The sequence below is a fragment of the Fringilla coelebs genome (assembly GCF_963513975.1).
Source record: "Fringilla coelebs genome assembly, chromosome: 31".
Taxonomy (NCBI): domain Eukaryota; kingdom Metazoa; phylum Chordata; class Aves; order Passeriformes; family Fringillidae; genus Fringilla; species Fringilla coelebs.
Genome location: NC_140057.1, coordinates 187,860 through 209,815, shown reverse-complemented (window position 1 = coordinate 209,815; position 21,956 = coordinate 187,860). Strand labels below are relative to the sequence as shown.

Here is a 21,956-nt window from a genome sequence, read left to right as displayed (position 1 = left end):
CACTGGGACAGGGACACTGGGGCAGGATGGGGGACACTGGGATGGGACTGGTGACACTGGGATGGGGGACACTGGGATGGGACTGGTGACAGGGGGACACAACTGGGAACACTGGGACAGGATGGGTGACACGGGCACAACTGGGAACACTGGGACTGGGCCACTGGGACAGGATGGGGGACACTGGGATGGAACTGGTGACACTGGGACAGGGACACTGGGACAGGATGGGGGACACTGGGATGGCACTGGTGACACTGGGATGGGACTGGTGACACTGGGACACAACTGGGAACACTGGGACAGGGGCACTGGGATGGGACAGGGACACTGGGATGGGACTGGGGACACTGGGACACAACTGGTGACACTGGGACAGGGACACTGGGATGGGACTGGGGACACTGGGATGGCACTGGTGACACTGGGACTGGGACTGGGGACACTGGGACTGGGTTGGTGACACTGGGACAGGAACACTGGGACAGGATGGGGGACACTGGGATGGGACTGGTGACACTGGGACACAATTGGGAACACAGGGACTGGGGCACTGGGACAGGATGGGGGACACTGGGATGAGACTGAGTTGGTGACATTGGGCTGGTGGCACTGGGACAGAACTGGGGGCACTGGGCTGGTGGCACTGGGACAGAACTGGGGGCACTGGGCTGGTGGCACTGGGACAGAACTGGGGGCACTGGGGGCTGACAGCAGCTCTCTCCACAGAGAGCAGCAGGCACGACTTTCCCAGGCATTGTCCTGGGGAAGGCTGTGAGGAGATCAGAGATAAGAATGAGAAACAATTCTTATCTCCACTGGCTGCACCCCTTGGTGTGTAGCTGTCCAGGCCGGCTGTTTGTCTGTCTCTGCCCAGACAAGGGTGAGATGGGTTCGCTCCCCGGGCTCCAAAGGACGAGGCTGGACTCTCAGGTTCGGTCTTCAAGGTTGTTTATTATTTCTTATCTACAAAAATTTTCTTTCTGCCCAGCAAGGCAGCCAAAGGCACTCTGCCTGCCCACAGGGCGGTCGCATCTTTTTATAACAAAGACTACGTAAACTATATTTATCTTTTGTCTCCAATACTTATCATTTTTATTAGCAAGTGTACCTTCACTAAGAACCTATCAAAAATACCTACGTCACTCAGAAAATGGAAGACATGAAGAAGGAGGAAGAACCACGAGGCAGGCCCAACTCCCTCCATCTTGTCTCCATAACCCCCCTGTACCAAAATCTTAAAATCTGTGTTTTGACCTGTAATTGTGCTATTTCTATATCCTTTAAACCCCAGTGATTCTCATATCCCCATATACAGGTGGCACATCTCTAGAAGGATCAAAATTGAGCCACCAGGCACCTTTGGCAACATTCCAAGGCTCCTGAGCCCCCTGAGGGTTCTCTTGGTGGCTCTGGACATCAGGAGAGGTGAGCTGAGTTCCCACATATAGCAATGTGCCCCTGGTGACAAAGGGCAAAACTCTCCCTCGTCCCCTTAAAAAGGAAAAAAGCCCAGAAGTTTCTCTCCTCAGTGAGGCGAAAAGACATCTCACAGGACGTGGGGACTTCACCTCAAACTTAAGGACACCTAATTGGGCAGGAGCCAGAAAGTCCTGCCTGAGCGATTCACTGGAAAAAGGAACAAATCGCTTTTGTGGGGTGTTTTACCGGGCCAGGAGGGCCTCTCGCACCTGGATTGGTTTTTCTCTGTAAAGAGTTTTGTTCTTTTGCCTTTTATTAAAACTTCCTTGTTTCCAACACTGCCACGGAAGCCATCCTGCTGATTTTATGCCTTCTAAGGTAGCTGAGCTATCATGGGTGTGAAATAGAACTCCAAGAGCTGGTGAGACCTGGCTTGAGGAGACCACATCTCAGTTGTGCACCTGTGGAATGTGTTATGGGGATTGGTTTGCCAAAGGGTGTTGTCTTAATTGGCCATTATCTTAATTGGTGATGGTGTTTGGATTGGTTGTGCAGTTGGATCTGTCTGTATTGGACTGTCTGTAAGGGGGTGAGTTTCTTAATTAGCACAGAACAATGCAGTGTGGTAGGATAAGGTGATTGAGCAGCCTTCTGCAGGCATGGAGTCAGTGCTAATCATTACCACACCAGCCCTGGGCCCCCATCACTCAGAGCCTGAGCTGCTTGAGGTTTGTTCTGCTGGCAGCTGGGGGCACTGATGATTTTTCTTCCAGCACTGGACAGTCCTTGTTCCAATGCCCCCATTTCTTACAGGATGCACCACTCTGCTCCTTCTCCGGAGGGGAAGCTTTCTTGGGTGACTTTTCCTGAGTTGCCTTCTTGCTAGGTTGGGATGAATTCCTTCAGTTGGGCCCCTGTCTCAAAACACCTTCCAGGCAGCCTCCAGCAGTTTATCTATGTCTTGAACTCCCTTTATCTTTTCTTCTTATATCATTTGAAGCCTGACCCACACAAAACAAAACCAGATGTGCTTTACCCTCAGCTGATTCAGGATCTAGATCAGTGTATTTGATGGCATTCTGTTCACCTGTTTAAAAAATCAGTGGGTGAGCCATCACCATTTTGCCTCACTTGGTGAAGCTTTGACCAATTTACAGCTTTAGAGACCCCATGTTTTAACCCACATTCCACGAGGCTTTGATATCATTTCAGTTTTGCCATCAGCTCAGGTGTATTTCCATCCCACCCAGGGTTTCCAAGGGGAAATATCTCAGTGACAGCGCCTTGAAGCAGCTCCCTGGCTGTGCTCCCCTCAAGGAACATTGGGGTGGATTTATTGACCACTCGTCCCTCAGTGGGGTCAAGGGATGTGTCTGACACAGGGCTCAGACCAGCCCAGTCTGATTTATATCGAGGATATGTGTTGCATTGTGTTTTTATTTTGCAGGTTATTGTTTGATTTGTCCTTTTGGGTTTTTTTCTCCCCCTGTTTTAGAGGGACACAGCCCTGCCTTTGTTATTCACTTCAGCCAGGTGTAGGTTTATCTTTTTGCTACTTAGCTACTTTTCTGCCAAGTTTCAAACCCCTTCCTCCCACATCCAGCTGTTAACCCCTCCCATCCCAAGCAGTTTCCCTCCCTTGTATCCCTTGCCTTGTATTCCACCCACAGTTCTTGCATTGTATCCTCCCTTGAGACCCGCCCCCCTTTACCAGCTGCTGTTTGCCCCCAGCTCAGCGCCTGGGACTCGGGGGTGTAACATCAAATAAAGTAACCCAGTGCCACCCAGGCCTGTGCTGTGTCCTTTTGTTCCGTGCTGTGCCTCCACTGGCAGCTGGGATTCTGCGGAGCCCCAAAAAGGGGGACTGTCACCCCCCGACTGTCACCCCCCCACTGTCACCATCGAGCCGGGCCGTGCGACAGTTGGCGCCCAACGTGGGGCACTGCCTGTGACTCTAAGAGGAGCTGAGTGGCAAATTTAAACGGCTCCTGGACTCTCTCCCACTCGTCCCAATGTTTGGACGCTTACCCAGAGGCAGAGAGAGAAATCTCTCCAGAAGACCCTGAGCAGACAGCAGCGGGGAGCTGCGTGGCCGCTGCGAGCAGGGGAAGGTGCCCGCAGCAGGCCCAGTTTGCTGCTGTCCTTTTGTTCCGTGCTGCGCCTCCACTGGCAGCTGGGATTCTGCAGAGCCCCAAAAAGGGGGACTGTCACCCCACCACTGTCACCATCGAGCCGGGCCGTGTGACAGTTGGCGCCCAACGTGGGGCACTGCCTGTGACTCTAAGAGGAGCTGAACTGCAAATTTAAACGGCTCCTGGACTCTCTCCCGCCCTTCCCGGTGTTCGGACGCTTACCCAGAGGCAGAGAGAGAAATCTCTCCAGAAGACCCTGAGCAGACAGCAGCGGGGAGCTGCGTGGCCGCTGCGAGCAGGGGAAGGTGCCTGCACCAGGCCCAAGCTGTCCTTTTGTTCTGTGCTGCGCCTCCACTGGCAGCTGGGATTCTGGGGAGCCCCAAAAAGGGGGACTGTCACCCCCCCACTGTCACCATCGAGCCGGGCCGTGTGACAGATATGAATTATTTAATAAATCAATTAATTAATCTATTTATTTATCGGCTGTACCATGCACACATAAACGGATGGATTATACTGCACCAACCGGCAGCTACAGGGCCAAGCCGTGCGACAGATATGAATTAATTAACTAATTAATAAATCAATTAATCTATGTATTCATCAGCTGTACAATGCACACATAAACGGATGGATTATACTGCACCAACCGGCAGCTACAGGGAATCCCCGATAATCAATATCGGTATCGAACACCGTATCAAATGTCACCCTCAGGCTGGATGTGTATGTCACACACACGTGACCAGGGCCCAAGAAGAAAAAGGTTTTTTATTCTGCGTGTTCTCCAGTTTGTATACTCTGAACAAAGCGTGATTATAAGTCATTAACTACATCACAATAATATATTATATTCATTGGTGCAAAGCAATTAGTGTCAATATAATTAGCAAAGCTTTTACAGTAATTTAATAAGGCACGTATACAAATATACTTAGGCACATAGTTTGGGCTTACAAAAATTCCCACGGATCTTTCCTACTCGGTTTCCATTCTGACAGCCTTGCCTTCCTCCTTGCTATGGATACACTGGAAAACCATCAATTGTTATTTCTTCTATTAACTCAGCTTTGACTGCAGGCCAGCTGTCAAGCCCCTCTGTAACCAACGTGCTGGTGATTAACAGGAATGTGTAAAAGTCAATACAGAAATGCAGAAGGCAGTTATTAAACTGTCATTTATAACCCGTGTCTGCTGCAGGCACAGTGGAAAGCTGGAAGCTGCAGAGGGGACTCAGTCACCCCTGTCCCCTGTCCCTGAGTGTCCCCAGTGACATTCCCCCAGGAATTCCCACCAGGATTTTGGGGCAATTTCAGTGAAAATTCCCAGAAAAATTCCCCATATTTGTCACAAATCCTCCAAAGGGAGCGGGGAGAGGACAGGTGATGCCAGCCATGTCCCTGATGATGTCACTGCCCTGATGACCTCACATTGGTGACATCACCGTCCCTGCAGCAGATTTGGGATGTCCTTGCTGGCTCTTTGGCACCGCTCGGTCACCGCACAGGCAATGGAGCCGTCGGGGTCACCACACCTGAAGATGGTGCAGATGTCCCCAAGTGCTCCCACCAGGTAATCCCTGGCCAGGAGGTGGCCAGCCACGCACAGCCGCTGGAACGCGCCCACCTTGGCAGCCAAGGCGGCGTGGAACTCGTGGGGCGGCCCCTCTCCCCTCTTGACGGTGTCTGTGATGTCCCCGACGCGGTGCCGCAGCCCCCGGTAGAACGCTCTCGTTCTCCTGCACGCCATCACCAGGCGGTTCAGCAGCCCCAGCGCCTCCTCCGCCCGCCGCCTCATCGCGGAGACCGCCCTCGCCTGGCTCTCGGCCACCACCGTGCCTCCCACCTCCTCTCCCACCTCTAGGACACCTTCTAGGGCCTCCCTTATGGCCTCCCCCATGGCCTCCTTTATGCCCTTTTTCAGGATTTCTTCCACGGCCCCGGCCATGCCCCTGCCGGTGGCCACGTCCCTGCAGGCGTCCCGGAGCTCGGTGGCCTCCCTGCTCTGCTGGGTGTCGTCTTAGCACAACTTCGAGGGTCATTATAGCACAAGGGGTTTTATATCTCCAGGGCCTCGTACCTCCTTGAAGTTATTTCACAATGCAGCTCCTCTATGCGCTGCCTGTCCCTGGTCCTTGCAGCAGTCATCTGACTCCTCTTCCTCACAGCCAACAAACGCCAGCTGTCTTCACAGCACAGCCAACAAATGCCAGCTGTCTTCACAGCACAGCCAACAAATGCCATGTCTCTTTACAGTGCAACTAACAAACACCATCTCTCTCCACAGCACATCAACAAACACCAGCTCTCCTCACAGCACAGCCAACAAACACCATCTCTGTTCACAGCACAGCCAACAAACACCATCTCAACAAACGCCATCTCTCCTCACAGCACATCAACAAACACCATCTCTCTCCACAGCACATCAACAAACACCATCTCTCTCCACAGCACAGCCAACAAACACCATCTCTCCTCACAGCACATCAACAAACACCATCTCTCTCCACAGCACATCAACAAACACCAGCTCTGTTCACAGCACATCAACAAACACCATCTCTCTCCACAGCACATCAACAAACACCATCTCTCTCCACAGCACATCAACAAACACAAGCTCTCCTCACAGCACAGCCAACAAACACCATCTCTGTCCACAGCACATCAACAAACACCATCTCTGTTCACAGCACATCAACAAACACCATCTCTGTTCACAGCACATCAACAAACACCATCTCTGTTCACAGCACATCAACAAACACCATCTCTGTCCACAGCACATCAACAAACACCATCTCTGTTCACAGCACATCAACAAACACCATCTCTGTTCACAGCACATCAACAAACACCATCTCTGTTCACAGCACATCAACAAACACCATCTCTGTTCACAGCACATCAACAAACACCATCTCTGTCCACAGCACATCAACAAACACCATCTCTGTTCACAGCACATCAACAAACACCATCTCTGTTCACAGCACATCAACAAACACCATCTCTCCTCACAGCACATCAACAAACACCATCTCTCTCCTCAGCACAGCCAACAAACACCATCTCTCTCCACAGCACATCAACAAACACCATCTCTCTTCACAGCACATCAACAAACACCATCTCAACAAACACCATCTCTCCACAGCACATCAACAAACACCATCTCTCCTCACAGCACAGCCAACAAACACCAGCTCTGTTCACAGCACAGCCAACAAACACCATCTCTACAGCACAGCCAACAAACACCATCTCTACAGCACAGCCAACAAACACCATCTCTCCTCACAGCACAGCCAACAAACACCATCTCTCCCCACAGCACATCAACAAACACCAGCTCTCTCCTCAGCACAGCCAACAAACACCATCTCTCTCCACAGCACATCAACAAACACCAGCTCTCCTCACAGCTAGCCAGCAAGCTGCAGCTCTCTCCTCACAGCTAACCAACCTGCTCTTTTGTAGCTCTTGCCCTTATTGGATCCAGGTATGGCTTGTTAAGAGCTGGGCCTGTTTCTAATCTTTAGAAATTGGCTCTGCAGCAGCTCCTCAGCTGTGAGATTACCTGCTGCACTATTTTCTTACATCCCATCTCCCTGCTCCGCTGGGCCCAGCACTCCTCCAGCCCGGACACCCTTTTGTGCCACTCCCTGATCTCGGGGGCAGCCGGGGCCCGGCCCAGGGCGGGGAGGCTCTCAGCGAACCTGAAGTTGGCAGCGGAGAGCCAGAAGGGGTCGGCAGCCTTGTGCAGGGGGTCGTGGCAGCTTTGGGTTAACTCCTGCACGGCCTGGCGCAGGGATGGCCGCTCCCTGAGCAGCAGCACGTCCTGCCCGCCCGTCAGGGCCCTCAGCGCGTCCAGCGCGGCCACCGCGGCCACCTGGGGCTGCAGCAGGGCCGGGGACAGCTGGGGAGGGGACAGGGGGCGTGTCAGGGACCTCGGGGGGCTTGTGGCATCCTGGGGTGGCCCCCGAGGGCTCCCCTTTGTCCCCTCCGTCCCTTTGTCAGCCTCTTGTTCCCTCTGCCACCCCTGCCCCTCCCCTCACAGCCCCTCCTGTCCCCGCTGTCCCCTCTGCCGCCCACCGCCACCGCCGTGTCCCCTCCATCCCACACAGCCCCCTCCCCACACCACGTGTCCCCTCCATCCCCCACCGCCCCACCTCTTCGTCCTCCATGCTCGGCGGGGACACCCTGGGGACGCCCGTGGGTCAAACGAGCCGGGCCGATCCCGGCCCAGAACCGGCCCCGGCGGCGTCGCGGGCGGGAATGGCGAGGCCGCCTCAGGACAGCGCCGGAAATGGGCGGGGCGGTGTGACGTCACAGGAAATAGACACGCGGTGCATTGTGGGCATTGTGGTCCCGGTGCGGCCCGGCGGCGGCGGAGCGGGGCCGAGGCCGCGGGGCGGGGAGCGGGGCGGGAATTTGGGGGCGCCGAGGGAGCCCCGGGACCGCCCCGGCAGCGCGGGATGGGCGGCAGCGACCGCGGTCAGCACCGGGAGCGGCGGGGGCGGGGGGGGCGGTGAGGAGGGGCGGGGGGGGCTATGAGGGCATTGGGGTCGGCGTGAGGGGGTTTGGGGGGTCCTGAGGGATCTGGGGCTCCCTGACGGGATTTGGGGCAATACTGGGGGGTTTTGGGTAATTCCGCGGTCCCTGACTGGAGTTTGGATTTTTTGGGGGCAGTTCTGGGGGTATTTTTGGGGTATTTCGTGGTCCTTGACCGCAGTTTGGGAGGATTTGGGGTTTTTTAGGGTAATTTCAGGGCCCGGCCCCTTCCCGCGCTCCCCTTTCCGCCGCTCTCAGGCTACGCCCCCACGCTCCCCATTGGCCGCCACTCCCGGGGCCCCGCCCATTTTCCCACGCTCCCATTCCTCCCCCTGTTGCATCCCCGCCCCCTCCCCGCTCCGCCGCTCCCCATTGGCCGCCCCGCGCGGCCCCGCCTCCGTGTGGGCGTGGCTACAAGACCGATCGGCGTTTATTGAAAGGCTCCGCGCAGCGGCGGCCCCGGGGGGTGGAGCCAGCCCGGCCCCACCGGGGGGGCTCGGGGGGTCCGGGGGGGCCCGGAGGGGCCGGGGGGGCTCGGGGGGGCCCCGGGGGGTGGAGCCAGCCCGGCCCCGGCGGGGCCCAACGCGGGCCGGGGGCTCGGGGGGCCGAGGGGGGAGGGGCTGGGGGCGTTTCGGGGGGGGTTCAATCAATGGGGGGGGGGGCCCGGGGGGTGCCGTGGTGGGGGGCGGGGTCTGGTGAGTGTGGGGGGGTCCCATGGATTGGGGGATCCTGGTGAGTGTGGGGGGTCCTGGTGAGTTGGGGGGGGTCCCGTGGATTGCGGGGTCCTGGTGAGTGGGGGGCGGTGAGGGGGGGTTCCCATGGATGGGGGAGGGGCGGTGAGTGGGGGGTCCTGGCGCACTGGGGGGGTTCATGGACTGGGGGGGTCCCAGCGCTTTGGGGGGGGTCGGTGAAGGGGGGGAGGCAGTGAATGGGGGGATCCCGGTAAACTGGGGGGGGTCCCTGGTGATAACGGGGGGGGGGGGTCACAGGACCGAGCCCCAAGGGACCCCCCTGGTGCCGGGGACCCCCCTGTGCCCCCCCAGCGCTCGGAGCCCCCCCGGTCCCGGTCCCGGTTCCCCACCCCAGTCCCGGTGCTGTTCCCGGAGGTCCCGCGGCTCCGGGGGGGTCAAAGGGGAGGGGGCGGAGCCCCCGTGATGGGTGGGGGGGCACAAAGGGGGGTCCGGGCCCGGTGCTCGGGGGTCGGTACACGAGGGGGGGTCGGTCCCAGTCCCGGTGCACGGGGGTGGCGCTGCCCGGGGGGTCCCGGTGCCCGGGGGGTCCCGGGGTTCGAGGGGGGGTCCAGTCCCAGTCCCGGTGCTCGGTGAGGGGGGGTCAATGCACGGGGGGGTCCCGGTGCTCGAGGAGGGTCCAGTCCCGGTGCTGGTGCGCGAGGGGGGGCGGTGCACGGGGGAGGTCCCGGTGTTCAGTGATTCGGGGGGGTCTCCGGTGGTCCCGGTGCACGGGGGGGGGTCCCGGTGCTCGGTGATTTGTGGGGGGGGTCTCCGGTGGTGCCGGTGCCCGAGGCTGGCGATGTTTGAGGGGGGGTCCGGTGGTCCCGGTGATTCGGGGGGGGTCTCCGGTGGTCCCGGTGCACGATGGGGGGGTCAATGCTCGAGGGGGGGTCCCGGTGCACGGTGACGGCGCTGATTGATGGGGGGGGTCTCTGGTGGTGCCGGTGCACGAGGAGGGGGGAGGGGAAACTCGAGGGTCCTGATGCCTGAGGAGGGGTCCTGAGGGGGGTCCTGGTGCACGAGGACGGTGAAATTCGGGGGTCCCAGTGCTCAGGGGGGTCCCGGTGGGTGCCTGAGGGTGGCGTGTGACACAGAGAGAGACCCTGGTGACACCAGGGACCCACACACGGGGGCTGGGCCAGTCCTGGTGGCACTCAGGGGGGCTCTTGGTGGCACAAGGACCCCTCCCCAGGTTGTCCTGCACGAGGTCCCGGTGACACGAGGAGCTGGTGGCACTCGGAGAGCTCTTGGTGACACGAGGAGCTGGTGGCACTGAAGGAACTGGTGGCACTCGAGGGGCTCTTGGTGACACGAGGAGCTGGTGGCACTCGAGGAGCTGGTGGCACTCGAGGGGCTCTGGCACTCGGACCCCCCCCCCCGTTCCTCTCGGTGACACTCGGAGCTGGTGGCACTCGAGGAGCTGGTGACACTCGAGGGGCTCCGGCACGAGGACCCCCAAATTCCTCTCGGTGACACCAGGCGGTGGTGGTGGCACGAGGAGCCCTTGCAGGGGGACCCCGAAATCCTCACACGGGGACCCCCGAAATCCTCACATGGGGACCCCCGAAATCCTCACGGGGACCCCCGAAATCCTCACACGGGGACCCCCGAAATCCTCGCAGGGGGACCCCGATTCCCGGAACGGGGACCCCAAATTGTCGCACGGGGACCCCCGATCCTGGCCCGCCGCCCCCTGTCCCCGCACGAGGAGCCCTTTGCACGAGGATCCGCTGCACGAGGACCCCCCCCCAAAATTTCCTCCTCGCGCAAATCCCCCTCCCCCACGAATTCCTCGCGCGGGAGACCCCCCCGCCAGCGCGAGCCCCCCTCGCCTCCTCCTCCTCCTCCTCCTCACCCCGGGGGTCTCCGGGTGCTCCCCCCCCTCCCCGCCCTCCCCTTTCCCCCTTTTCCCCCAGGGCTGGGGGGGTCGGGGGGACTGAAGGGGGGTGCGGGTGCGGTTTTTGGGGGGGGTCCCGGCGACCCCCGGGGCGGGGGTCAGTGCTCAGCAGCGGGGCCGCGCCGCTCGCAGCCGTTGGCCGTGATCGGGGGTGGCGGGGGCGGAGGCGGGGGCCGCCCGGGGACCCCCCCGGCCCCCCAAATCACACCCGGGTCTGCTGCACCCACGGCGGAAAGCTGCCTCTCCTGCAAGGCACCGAGGGGGCTCATTCACCCCCCCGCCCCCGCCAGCGCCGCCCTGAGTGTCCCTGCGTGTCCCCCGAGTGTCCCCGAGTGTCCCCAACGCGTCCCCCGCCCGCCCCGCGCCCCCCCCGAGCGGGGCTCACTCACCTGCGGCACCGGCGCGGGGCCCTCGGGGCGGCCCCAAATCACCGCGAATCCACCCAAAAACCATCCCTGACCCGCCCCGCAGCTAACCCGAACCCCTAAAATCAACCCTGACCTCCTAAAATCAACCCCGAACCCCTAAAATCAACCCTGAACACCTAAAATCAACCCTGAACCCCCAAAATTAACCCCGAACCCCTAAAATCAACCCTGAACCCCAAAAATTAACCCCGAACCCCTAAAATCAACCCCGAACCCCTAAAATCAACCCCAAACCCCCAAAATCAACCCTGACCCCCTAAAATCAACCCTGAACCCCCAAAATTAACCCTGAACCTCTAAAATTAACCCTGACCCCCTAAAATCAACCCTGAACCTCTAAAATCAACCCTGACCCCCTAAAATCAGCCCTGAATCCCCAAAATTAACCCTGATTCTCTAAAATCAACCCCGAACCCCTAAAATCAACCCTGAACCCCCTAAAATCAACCCTGAACCTCTAAAATCAACCCTGAACCCCCTAAATCAAGCCCAAATCCCTAAAATCAACCCCGAACCCCCCAAAATCAATCCTGAACCTCTAAAATCAACCCTGACCCCCTAAAATCAACCCTGAACCTCTAAAATCAACCCCGAACCCCTAAAACCAACCCTGAACCCCCAAAATCAACCCCGAAACCCCAAAATTAACCCTGAACCTCTAAAATTAACCCTCACCCCCTAAAATCAACCCCGAACCCCTAAAATCAACCCTCACCCCCTAAAATCAACCCTGAACCCCTAAAATCAACCCTGAACATCTAAAATCAACCCTGAACCCCAAAATCAACCCCGAACCCCTAAAATCAACCCTGAACCCCTAAAATCAACCCCGAACCCCTAAAATCAACCCTGAACATCTAAAATCAACCCTGACCCCCTAAAATCAACCCTGACCCCCTAAATCAACCCTGACTCTCTAAAATCAACCCCGAACCCCTAAAATCAACCCTCACCCCCTAAAATCAACCCTGAACCCCTAAAATCAACCCTGAACATCTAAAATCAACCCTGAACCCCAAAATCAACCCCGAACCCCTAAAATCAACCCTGACCCCCTAAAATCAACCCTGAACCCCCAAAATTAACCCTGAACTCCTAAAATCAACCCTGGACCCCCAAAATCAACCCTGACCCCCTAAATTTAACCCCGACCCTAAAAGTCTCACCCTAAAATTAACCCCAAAAACTGAAGGCGGGACGCCCTCGGTTTGTCCCCACCCCCTCCCAAAACCGAGGGGATCCACCCCCAAAATTGTCCCCACCCCCACCTAGAACTGTCCCCGCCCCCCCCCTAAACTGTCCCCACCCCCCAATTGTCCTGGCGCTGCCTCAATTGTCCCCAACCCCGCCCCTGAACTGTCCCCAAACCCCCCCCGAACTGTCCCCACCCCCCCTGAACTGTCCCCAAACCCCCCTGAACTGTCCCCACCCCCCCTGAACTGTCCCCAAACCCCCCCCGAACTGTCCCCAACCCCGCCCCTGAACTGTCCCCAAACCCCCCCTGAACTGTCCCCACCCCCCCTGAACTGTCCCCAAACCCCCCCTGAACTGTCCCCACCCCCCCGAGCTGTCCCCAACCCCCCCTGAACTGTCCCCAAACCCGCCCCTGAACTGTCCCCACCCCCCCTGAACTGTCCCCAAACCCCCCCTGAACTGTCCCCACCCCCCCGAGCTGTCCCCAACCCCCCCTGAACTGTCCCCAAACCCGCCCCTGAACTGTCCCCACCCCCCTGAACTGTCCCCAAACCCCCCCTGAACTGTCCCCAAACCCCCCTGAACTGTCCCCAAACCCCCCCTGAACTGTCCCCAAACCCCCGAGCTGTCCCCACCCCCCTGAACTGTCCCCACCCCCCCTGAACTGTCCCCAAACCCCCCCTGAACTGTCCCCACCCCCCCGAACTGTCCCCACCCCCCCTGAGCTGTCCCCAACCCCCCCCCCCGAGCTGTCCCCACCCCCCTGAACTGTCCCCACCCCCCCGAGCTGTCCCCACCCGCGGTGACAGGACATGGCACACGGACACGGGTGTCACCTCCCCCCCGGTGAGATGGGGACAGACACAAGACACGAGGATGGTGACGGTGACGCGGCGCCAGCGCTGGGGGACATTTGGTGACAAACCCCCCCCCCCCACCCCCAAACCATGGTCACCCCCCCCGGGGGGGGATGGGGACAATGGTGGCACCTCCAGGGGGTGGGGACAGGGCCGGTGGTGGCACCTGAGGGGATGTGGGGACACCTGGGGTGGTGTCCCCAAGGGGTCCCCAGTGTCCTCAAGGGGTCCTCAGTGTCCACAAGGGACATGGGGACACCTGGAGGGACATGGGGACACCTGGGGTGGTGTCCCCAAAGGGTCCCCAGTGTCCATAAGGGACATGGGGACACCTGGAGGGACATGGGGACACCTGGGGTGGTGTCCCCAAGGGGTCCCCAGTGTCCCCAAAGGGTCCCCAGTGTCCACAAGGGACATGGGGACACCTGGGGTGGGGGTCCCCAATGGGTCCCCAGTGTCCCCAAGGGGTCCCCAGTGTCCACAAGGGACATAGGGACACCTGGAGTGACATGGGGACACCTGGGGTGGTGTCCCCAACAGGTCCCCAGTGTCCACAAGGGACATGGGGACACCTGGGGTGGTGTCCCCAATGGGTCCCCAGTGTCCTCAAAGGGTCCTCAGTGTCCCTAAGGGACATGAGGACACCAGGAGGGACATGGGGACATCAGGAAGGACAGAGGGACACATGGGACAGTGTCCCCAAGGGGTTCCCCATGTCCCTAAAGGACATGGGGACACAGAAGGGACAAGGGGACACCTGGATCCGTGTCCCCAGGTGACACGGGAGGGACACGGGAGGGACAGGAGGACACCAGGAGGGACATTGGGACACCTCGGTCCATGTCCCCAGGGGACATGGGGACACCAGGAGGGACGTGGGGACAGCAGGAGGGATGTGGGGACACCTGAATCCATGTCCCCAAGGGACATGGGGACACAGGAGGGACATGGGGACACCGGGGGTGGTGTCCCCAAGGGGTCCTGAGGGACATGGGCACACAGGAGGGACATAGGGACACCCCCATCTGTGTCCCCAAGGGGTCCCTTGTGTCCCTGAAGGACATGGGGACACAGGAGGGACATGGGGACATCTTGGATCCATGTCCCCAAGTGTCCCCAAGTGTCCCCAGTGCCCTTGAGGGACATGGGGACAATGAGCATCTTGGGGACACCTGGATCCGTGTCCCCAAGGGGTCCCAATGTCCTTTGGGGACAGAAAAGGGCATTGGGGACATCTGGATTTGTGTCCCCAAGGGTCCCCAGTGTGCCTTGGGGACATCTGGATCCGTGTCCCCAAGGGTTCCCAATGTCCTTGAGGGACATGGAAGGGACATGGGGACACAGGAGGGACATGGGGACACCTGGATCCGTGTCCCCAAGGGTCCATGGGGACATGGGGACACCTGGATCCGTGTCCCCAAGGGTCCATGGGGACATGGGGACACCTGGATCCGTGTCCCCAGGGGTCCATGGGGACATGGGGACACCTGGATCTGTGTCCCCAGTGTTCCCGAGGGAGGGGGAAGGGACGTGGGGACACTCAGATCTGTGTCCCCAGTGTCCCTTGGGGACAGAAAAGGGTCTTGGGGACACCTGGATCTGTGTCCCCAAGGAGTCCCCAGTGCCCATGAGGGACATGGGGACACTCCAGATCCATGTCCCCAAGGGTCCCCAATGTCCCCTGGGGACAGAAAAGGGTCTTGGGGACACCTGGATCTGTGTCCCCAAGGAGTCCCCAATGTGCCTTGGGGACATGGGAGGGACATGGGGATACAGGAGGATCTTGGGGACACCTGGATCCGTGTCCCCAAGGAGTCCCCAGTGCCCATGAGGGACATGGGGACACCCAGATCTGTGTCCCCAAGGGTCTCAAATGTCCCTTAGGGACACAGGACAGCCTTGGGGACATCTTGGATCTGTGTCCCCAAGGGTCCCCAATGTGCCTGAAGGACACAGGAGGGACATGGGGACACGGGAGGGACATGGGGACACCTGGATCCGTGTCCCCAGTGGTCCCCAATGTCCCTTGGGGACACCTGGATCTGTGTCCCCAAGGGTCCCCAATGTGCCTGAGGGACACGGGAGGGACATGGGGACACGGGAGGGACATGGGGACACCTGCGAAGTGTCCCCAGTGTCCCTTGGGGCCAGCAGAGCGCTTGGGGACATTCCAGATCCATGTCCCCAAGGCTTCCCGGTGTCCCCTGGGGACACGAGAGGGTCCTGGGGACATCTCAGATCCGTGTCCCCAAGGGTGCCCCTGTGCGGCCTGGGGGGTGACAGGGAGGGGACAAGGACCCACCTGGGGTGTCACCGGTGGCCGAGGGTCCGGTGCCACTGGCGGGGCCGGGCCGCGCTACCTGACGGACAGCTGTGACAAGAGAGACACGGGAGGGGACATCAGGGCCACCGCGGCCACCGCGCCGCGCGGGGACACGGCCCGGCCGGGCTGGCCCCGGGGTGGCCCTGGGGTGGCCCTGAGGTGACCCTGAGATGGCCTTGAGGTGACCCTGAGATGGCCCTGAGGTGGCCTTGAGGTGGCCCCTGAGGTGACCCTGAGATGGCCTTGAGGTGACCCTGAGGTGACCCCAAGGTGGCCTTGAGGTGACCCCAAGGTGGCCTTGAGGTGGCCCCAGGGTGGCCTCTGAGGTGGCCTTGAGGTGGCCTTGAAGTGGCCCCTGAGGTGGCCCCGAGGTGGCCTTGAAGTGGCCCCTGAGGTGGCCTTGAGGTGACCTTGAGGTGACCCTGAGGTGGCCTTGAGGTGACCTTGAGGTGACCCCAGGGTGGCCTTGAGGTGGCCCCTGAGGTGACTCCAGGGTGGCTCTGAGGTGGCCCCAAGGTGGCCTTGAGGTGACCCTGAAGTGGCCCCTGAGGTGACCCCAGGGTGGCCTCTGAGGTGGCCCCAAAGTGGCCCCAAAGTGGCCCCTGAGGTGGCCTTGAGGTGGCCCCAGGGTGGCCTCTGAGGTGGCCTTGAAGTGGCCCCTGAGGTGGCCTTGAAGTGGCCCTGAGGTGGCCTTGAGATGGCCCTGAGGTGGCCTTGAGGTGGCCCGGGGGTGGCCCCTGAGGTGACCCCAAGGTGGCTCTGAGGTGGCCCCAAAGGGGCCCCTGAGGTGGCCTTAAAATGGCCCCTGAGGTGACCCCGAGGTGGCCCCAAAGTCACCCCAAGGTGGCTCAGAGGTGGCTCTGGGGTGACCCTGAGGTGGCCTTGAAGTGGCCCCTGAGGTGACCCCAAAATGGCCCCAAGGTGGCCCCAAAGTCACCCCAAAGTCACCCCAAGGTGGCCCCAAGGTGGCTCTGAGGTGACCCCGAGGTGGCCCCGACCCGAGGAGGGGGCTCAGGGACGGCCCCGTCGCTGTGGGGGGGACACGGGGGTGGCCTTGGGGACACGGGGGCGGCGCTGTCCCTGGCGTGGGGGGTGGGGCGGTGTCACCTCCGCCCTGAAATGTCCCTCTGGTGTCACCCCGGGGGTGGCCCTGTCCCCTCTGGGGGCCACTTTGTCCCCACAGGGGTGGCCTTGTCCCAACCGGGGGTGGCCCTGTCCCTCCAGGAGTGGCCCTGTCCCTTCCAGGGGTCTCTTTGTCCCCTCACGGGTGGCCCTGTCCCCTCTGGGGGTGGCACTGTCCCCACTGGGGGGGTGGCCCTGTCCTTCTGGGGGTCACTTTGTCCCCCCAGGGGTGGCCCTGTCCTCGCTGGGGGTGGCCCTGTCCCCCTCAGGTCCCCTCTTGGGGGGCACTTTGTCCCCTCAGGGGGGTCCTGTTGTCCCCTCTGGGGGTGGCCCTGTCCCCTCCAGGGGTCCCGTTGTCCCCCCGGGGGTGGGCCTGTCCCCCTGTGCCCCCCCAAGTGCCACCATGTCCCCCCAGGGGTGGCCTTGTCCCCCCACGGCCCCCAGAGGTGACAGGAGTGTCCCCAAACCCCCCAGGGGGACCCGGAGACCCCCAAAAATCCCCCAAAACCCCCAAATAACCCCAAAAATCCCCTGGGGACACCCAGAGACCCCAAAAAATCCCCCAAAACCCCCAAATAATCCCAAAATTCTCCATGGGGACACCCAGAGACCCCAAAAAATCCCCCAAAACCCCAAAATAACCCCCAAATAACCCCAAAAATCCCCCGGGGACACCCAGAGACCCCAAAAATCCCACAAAATCCCCTGGGGGACACCCAGAGACCCCCCCCCAAACCCCCAATAACCCCCCCAGACCCCCCAAACCCCCCCCAGATACCCCCAAAACCACCTCAAATACCCCGGAGACCCTAAACCACACCCCAAAATCCCCTAAACCCCCCCAAAATCCCTGAACACCCCCCAAAAACAGCCAATAACCCCCAAACTCCCCCCAGGGACACCCAAACCCCCCCCAAAATCCTCTGGGGACAACCAGAGACCCCCAAAACTGCCCCATAAACCCCCCAAACCCCCCTAGGGACACCCCTAAACCCCCCAAATACCCCCAAAACCCTCCAAATTCCCCCAAAGACCCCCCAAAACCCCCCACAGAACCCCCAAAGACCCCCCAGGACACCCCTAACCCCCCAAAATCCCCCCAGACCCCCGCATGACCCCCTAAGGACACCCATAAGCCCCCCCAAAATACCCGAATGCCCCCATAGACCCCAAATAACCCCCCCAAAATACCCAAATACCGCTATAGACCCCAAATAACCACCCCAAGATACCCAAATACCCCCAATAACCCCCCCAAAATACCCAAATACCCCCATAGACCCCAAATAACCCCCCCAAAATACCCAAATACCCCAAATAACCCCCCAAAATGCCCAAATACCCTCACAGGGACACCCATAACCCCCCGTAATCCCCCCAAACCCCCCTAGGGACCCCCAATAACCCCCCAAAATACCCCAAATAACCCCCCCAAAATACCCAAATACCCCAAATAACCCCCTCAAAATACCCAAATACCCCCAGGGACCCCCAATAACCCCCCAAACTACCCAAATACCCCCCTAGACCCCCTCAAGATACCCAAATACCCCCACAGGGACACCCATAGCCCCCCGTAATCCCCCCAAACTCCCCTAGGGACCCCCAATAACCCCCCCAAAATACCCAAATACCCCCATAGACCCCCTCAAGATACCCAAATACCCCCAAATAACCCCCCCAAAATACCCAAATACCCCCCTAGACCCCCTCAAAATACCCAAATAACCCCAATAACCCCCCAAAAGTACCCAAATACCCAAATAACCCCCCAAAATACCCAAATACCCCCAATAACCCCCCCAAAATACCCAAATACCTCCATAGACCCCAAATAACCCCCCCAAATACCCCCATAGACCCCAAATAACCCCCCAAAATACCCCCATAGACCCCAAATAACTCCCCCAAAATACCCAAATAACCCCTCCAAAATACCCAAATAACCCCCCCAAAATACCCAAATACCCCAAATAACCCCCCCAAAATACCCAAATACTCTCATAGACCCCAAATAACCCCCCCAAATACCCCCATAGACCTCCAATAACCTCCCCAAAATGCCCAAATACCCCCATAGACCCCCCCAAATACCCCCATAGACCCCCAATAACTCCCCCAAAATACCTGAATACCCCCATAGACCCCCCCAAAACGCCCCAGGGACCCCCAATAACCCCCCCAGAATGCCCAGATACCCCCCTAGGGACCCCCAATAACCCCCCCAAAATACCGGAATACCCCCATAGACCCCCCCAAAATACCCAAATACCCCCATAGACCCCCCCAAAATACCCAAATACCCCCACAGGCACACCCATAGCCCCCTGTAATCCCTCCAAACCCCCCCAGGGACCCCCAATAACCCCCCAAAATACCCAAATACCCCAAATAACCCCCCCAAAATACCCAAATACCCCTACAGACCCCCTCAAGATACCCAAATACCCCCCCAAAAACCCCAAAAATACCCAAATACGCCCCCAAAAATACCCAAATACTCCCATAGACCCCCAATAACCCCCCAAAAATACTCAAATACCCCCACAGGGACACCCATAAACCCCCGTAATCCCCTCAAACCCCCCTAGGGACCCCCAATAACCCCCCCAGAATGCCCAGATACCCTCCCAGGGACCCCCAATAACCCCCCCAGAATGCCCAGATACCCCCCAGGGACCCCCAATAACCCCCCCAAAATACCCAAATATCCCCATAGACCCCCCCCAAATACCCCCCAGGGACCCCCAATAACCCCCCCCAGAATGCCCCCAAACCCCCACAAGGACACCCATAGCCCCCCGTAATCCCCCCAAACTCCCCCAGGGATCCCCAATAACCCCCCCAGAGTGCCCCCAAACCCCCACAGGCACACCCATAGCCCCCCGTAATCCCCCCAAACCCCCCTAGGGACCCCCAATAACCCCCCTAGAATGCCCCGCTCCCCCCCCCGGGCCCCCGCCCGCCCCCAGCGCGGCGTGGGATGGCCGATGTCACACGGAGCAGAGCAATGACATTGTAATTTCCACCTGAGCGTCGAGCAGCCGCCGCCGGCCCTCGGACGGGTCGTGGGCGCCCAAGTGATCCCTGCGCAGCTCCTGCTCCACCAGCATCAGCCTGCGGGGCCAGGCTTCACCGGGGTCATGCTGCCACCCCCCCGGGGACATCCCCGGCCGCGCCCAGGGACACCCCCGGGGACAAGGGGACAGCCCAGGGACAGCCCAGGGACAACCCCCGGGGACAAGGGGACAGCCCGGGGACAGCCCGGGGACAAGGGGACAGCCCAGGGACAGCCTAGGGACAGGGGGACAGCCCGGGGACAGCCCGGGGACAACCCCCGGGGACAAGGGGACACAGCCAGGGACAGCCCGGGGACATGGGGACAGCCCAGGGACATCCCCCGGGGACACGGGGACAGCCCGGGGACAAGGGGACAGCCCGGGGACAGCCCGGGGACATGGGGACAGCCCGGGAACACCCCCCGGGGACAAGGGGACACACCCAGGGACACCCCCCGGGACAAGGGGACAGCCCAGGGACAGCCCGGGGACATGGGGACACACCCGGGGACACACCCGGGGACACACCCGGGGACATCCCCCGAGGACGTAGGGACAGCCCGGGGACGTGGGGACACACCCGGGGACAGCCCGGGGACACAGGGACAACCTCAAGGATCATGGGGACAGCCCCAGGGACACCACGGGGACAGCCCCAGGGACATGGGGACAGCCCAGGGACGAGGGGGACACACCCGGGGACATCCCCCGGGGACAAGGGGACAGCCCAGGGACAGCCCGGGGACGGGGGACACACGCGGGGACAGCCCCTGGGGACATGGGGACAGCCCAGGGACACCCCCCGGGGACATGGGGACACACCCGGGGACAGCCCGAGGACACAGGGACAACCTCAAGGATCATGGGGACAGCCCCAGGGACACCACGGGGACAGCCCCAGGGACATGAGGACAGCCCCAGGGACATGGGGGCACTCGCAGGGACAGCCTGGGGACATGGGGACAGCCTGGGGACAGCCCCGGTGGCCCCTGCGCAGCTCCTGCTCCACCAGCATCAGCCTGCGGGGCCAGGCTTCACCGGGGTCATGCTGCCACCCCCCCGGGGACATCCCCGGCCGCGCCCAGGGACACCCCCGGGGACAAGGGGACAGCCCAGGGACAGTCCGGGGACAAGGGGACAGCCCAGGGACAGCCCAGGGACAAGGGGACAGCCCGGGGACGGGGGGACAGCCCAGGGACAGTCCCCGGGGACACGGGGACACACCCAGGGACACAGGGACAGCCCGGGGACACCCCCAGGGACAGCCCCCGGGGACACGGGGACAGCCCAAGGACCGGGGGACAGCCCAGGGACAGCCCGGGGACACGGGGACAGCCCAGGGACAGCCCAGGGACACCTCCCGGGGACAGCCGGGGGACATGGGGACCGCCCAGGGACACCCCCCGGGGACAAGGGGACAGCCCAGGGACGGGGGACAGCCCGGGGACACCTCCCGGGGACACACTCAGGGACAAGGGGACAGCCGGGGGACATGGGGACACACCCAGGGACACCCCCCAGGGACATGGAGACAGCCCGGGGATGTGGGGACACCTCCCGGGGACAGCCCGGGGACATGGCGACACTGCTGGGGACACACCCGGGGACAGCCCAAGGATATGGGGACAACTCTGGGGACACCCAGAGCCATGGGGACACCTTGGGGACACCTCAAGGTCATGGGGACAGCTCTGGTCCAGCCCAGAGGCACCCGGGGACACCCTGGGGACACCCCAGGGACACCCCAGGGACAGAGGGACACCCTGGGGACACCCGGGGACATCCTGGGGACACCCTTGGGGACCCCTCAGGGACACCCCAGGGACACAGGGACACCCTCAGTGACACCCTGGGGACACCCTTGGGGACCCCTCAGGGACACCCCAGGGACACAGGGACACCCTGGGGACACCCGGGGACATCCTGGGGACACCCTTGGGGACCCCTCAGGGACACCCCAGGGACACTCCAGGGACACCCAGGGACATGGGACACTCTCAGTGACACCCTGGGGACACCTGAGGACACCCCAGGGACACCCTGGGGACATCTGGGGACACAGCAGGGACATGGGACACCCTCAGTGACACACTGGGGACACCCCAGGGACACAGGGACACGCTGGGGACATCTGGGGACACAGCAGGGACATGCCACGGACACCCTGGGGACACCCTGGGGACACGCCAGGGACATACCAGAGACTTGGGGACAACCAGGGGACACACGTGGGCC

At 60.9% G+C, this 21,956-nt stretch overlaps 2 protein-coding genes across 3 annotated transcripts in view; both read right to left on the bottom strand.

Moving 5' to 3' along the window:
* Positions 1–4,306: 4,306 nt before the first annotated feature.
* Positions 4,307–21,512, bottom strand: LOC311164332 (uncharacterized protein). Of its 2 annotated transcripts, XM_084223750.1 has the most exons (4): positions 21,495–21,512; positions 7,729–7,759; positions 7,276–7,475; positions 4,307–5,292 (listed from the first exon to the last, which is right to left on the bottom strand). In XM_084223750.1, exons 2-4 carry the CDS (start codon positions 7,741–7,743, stop codon positions 4,995–4,997), a joined length of 513 nt encoding a protein of 170 aa, XP_084079876.1. In that variant the 5' UTR covers positions 7,744–7,759; positions 21,495–21,512; the 3' UTR covers positions 4,307–4,994. The 2 variants fall into 2 exon arrangements, with proteins under 2 accessions (XP_084079876.1, XP_084079875.1); XM_084223749.1 differs by lacking the exon at positions 21,495–21,512 and having other exon boundaries at positions 7,729–7,773.
* Positions 15,463–21,956, bottom strand: part of SYNGAP1 (synaptic Ras GTPase activating protein 1) — a gene marked incomplete at its 5' end in the record, with an annotated part of 53,753 nt that continues 47,259 nt past the window's right edge. The window contains 2 exons of the mRNA XM_084223748.1: positions 15,463–15,588; positions 19,692–19,779. Coding sequence (XP_084079874.1) covers positions 15,574–15,588; positions 19,692–19,779 — 103 coding nt within the window. The 3' untranslated portion in view covers positions 15,463–15,573. The remainder of the gene's footprint in view (positions 15,589–19,691; positions 19,780–21,956) is intronic.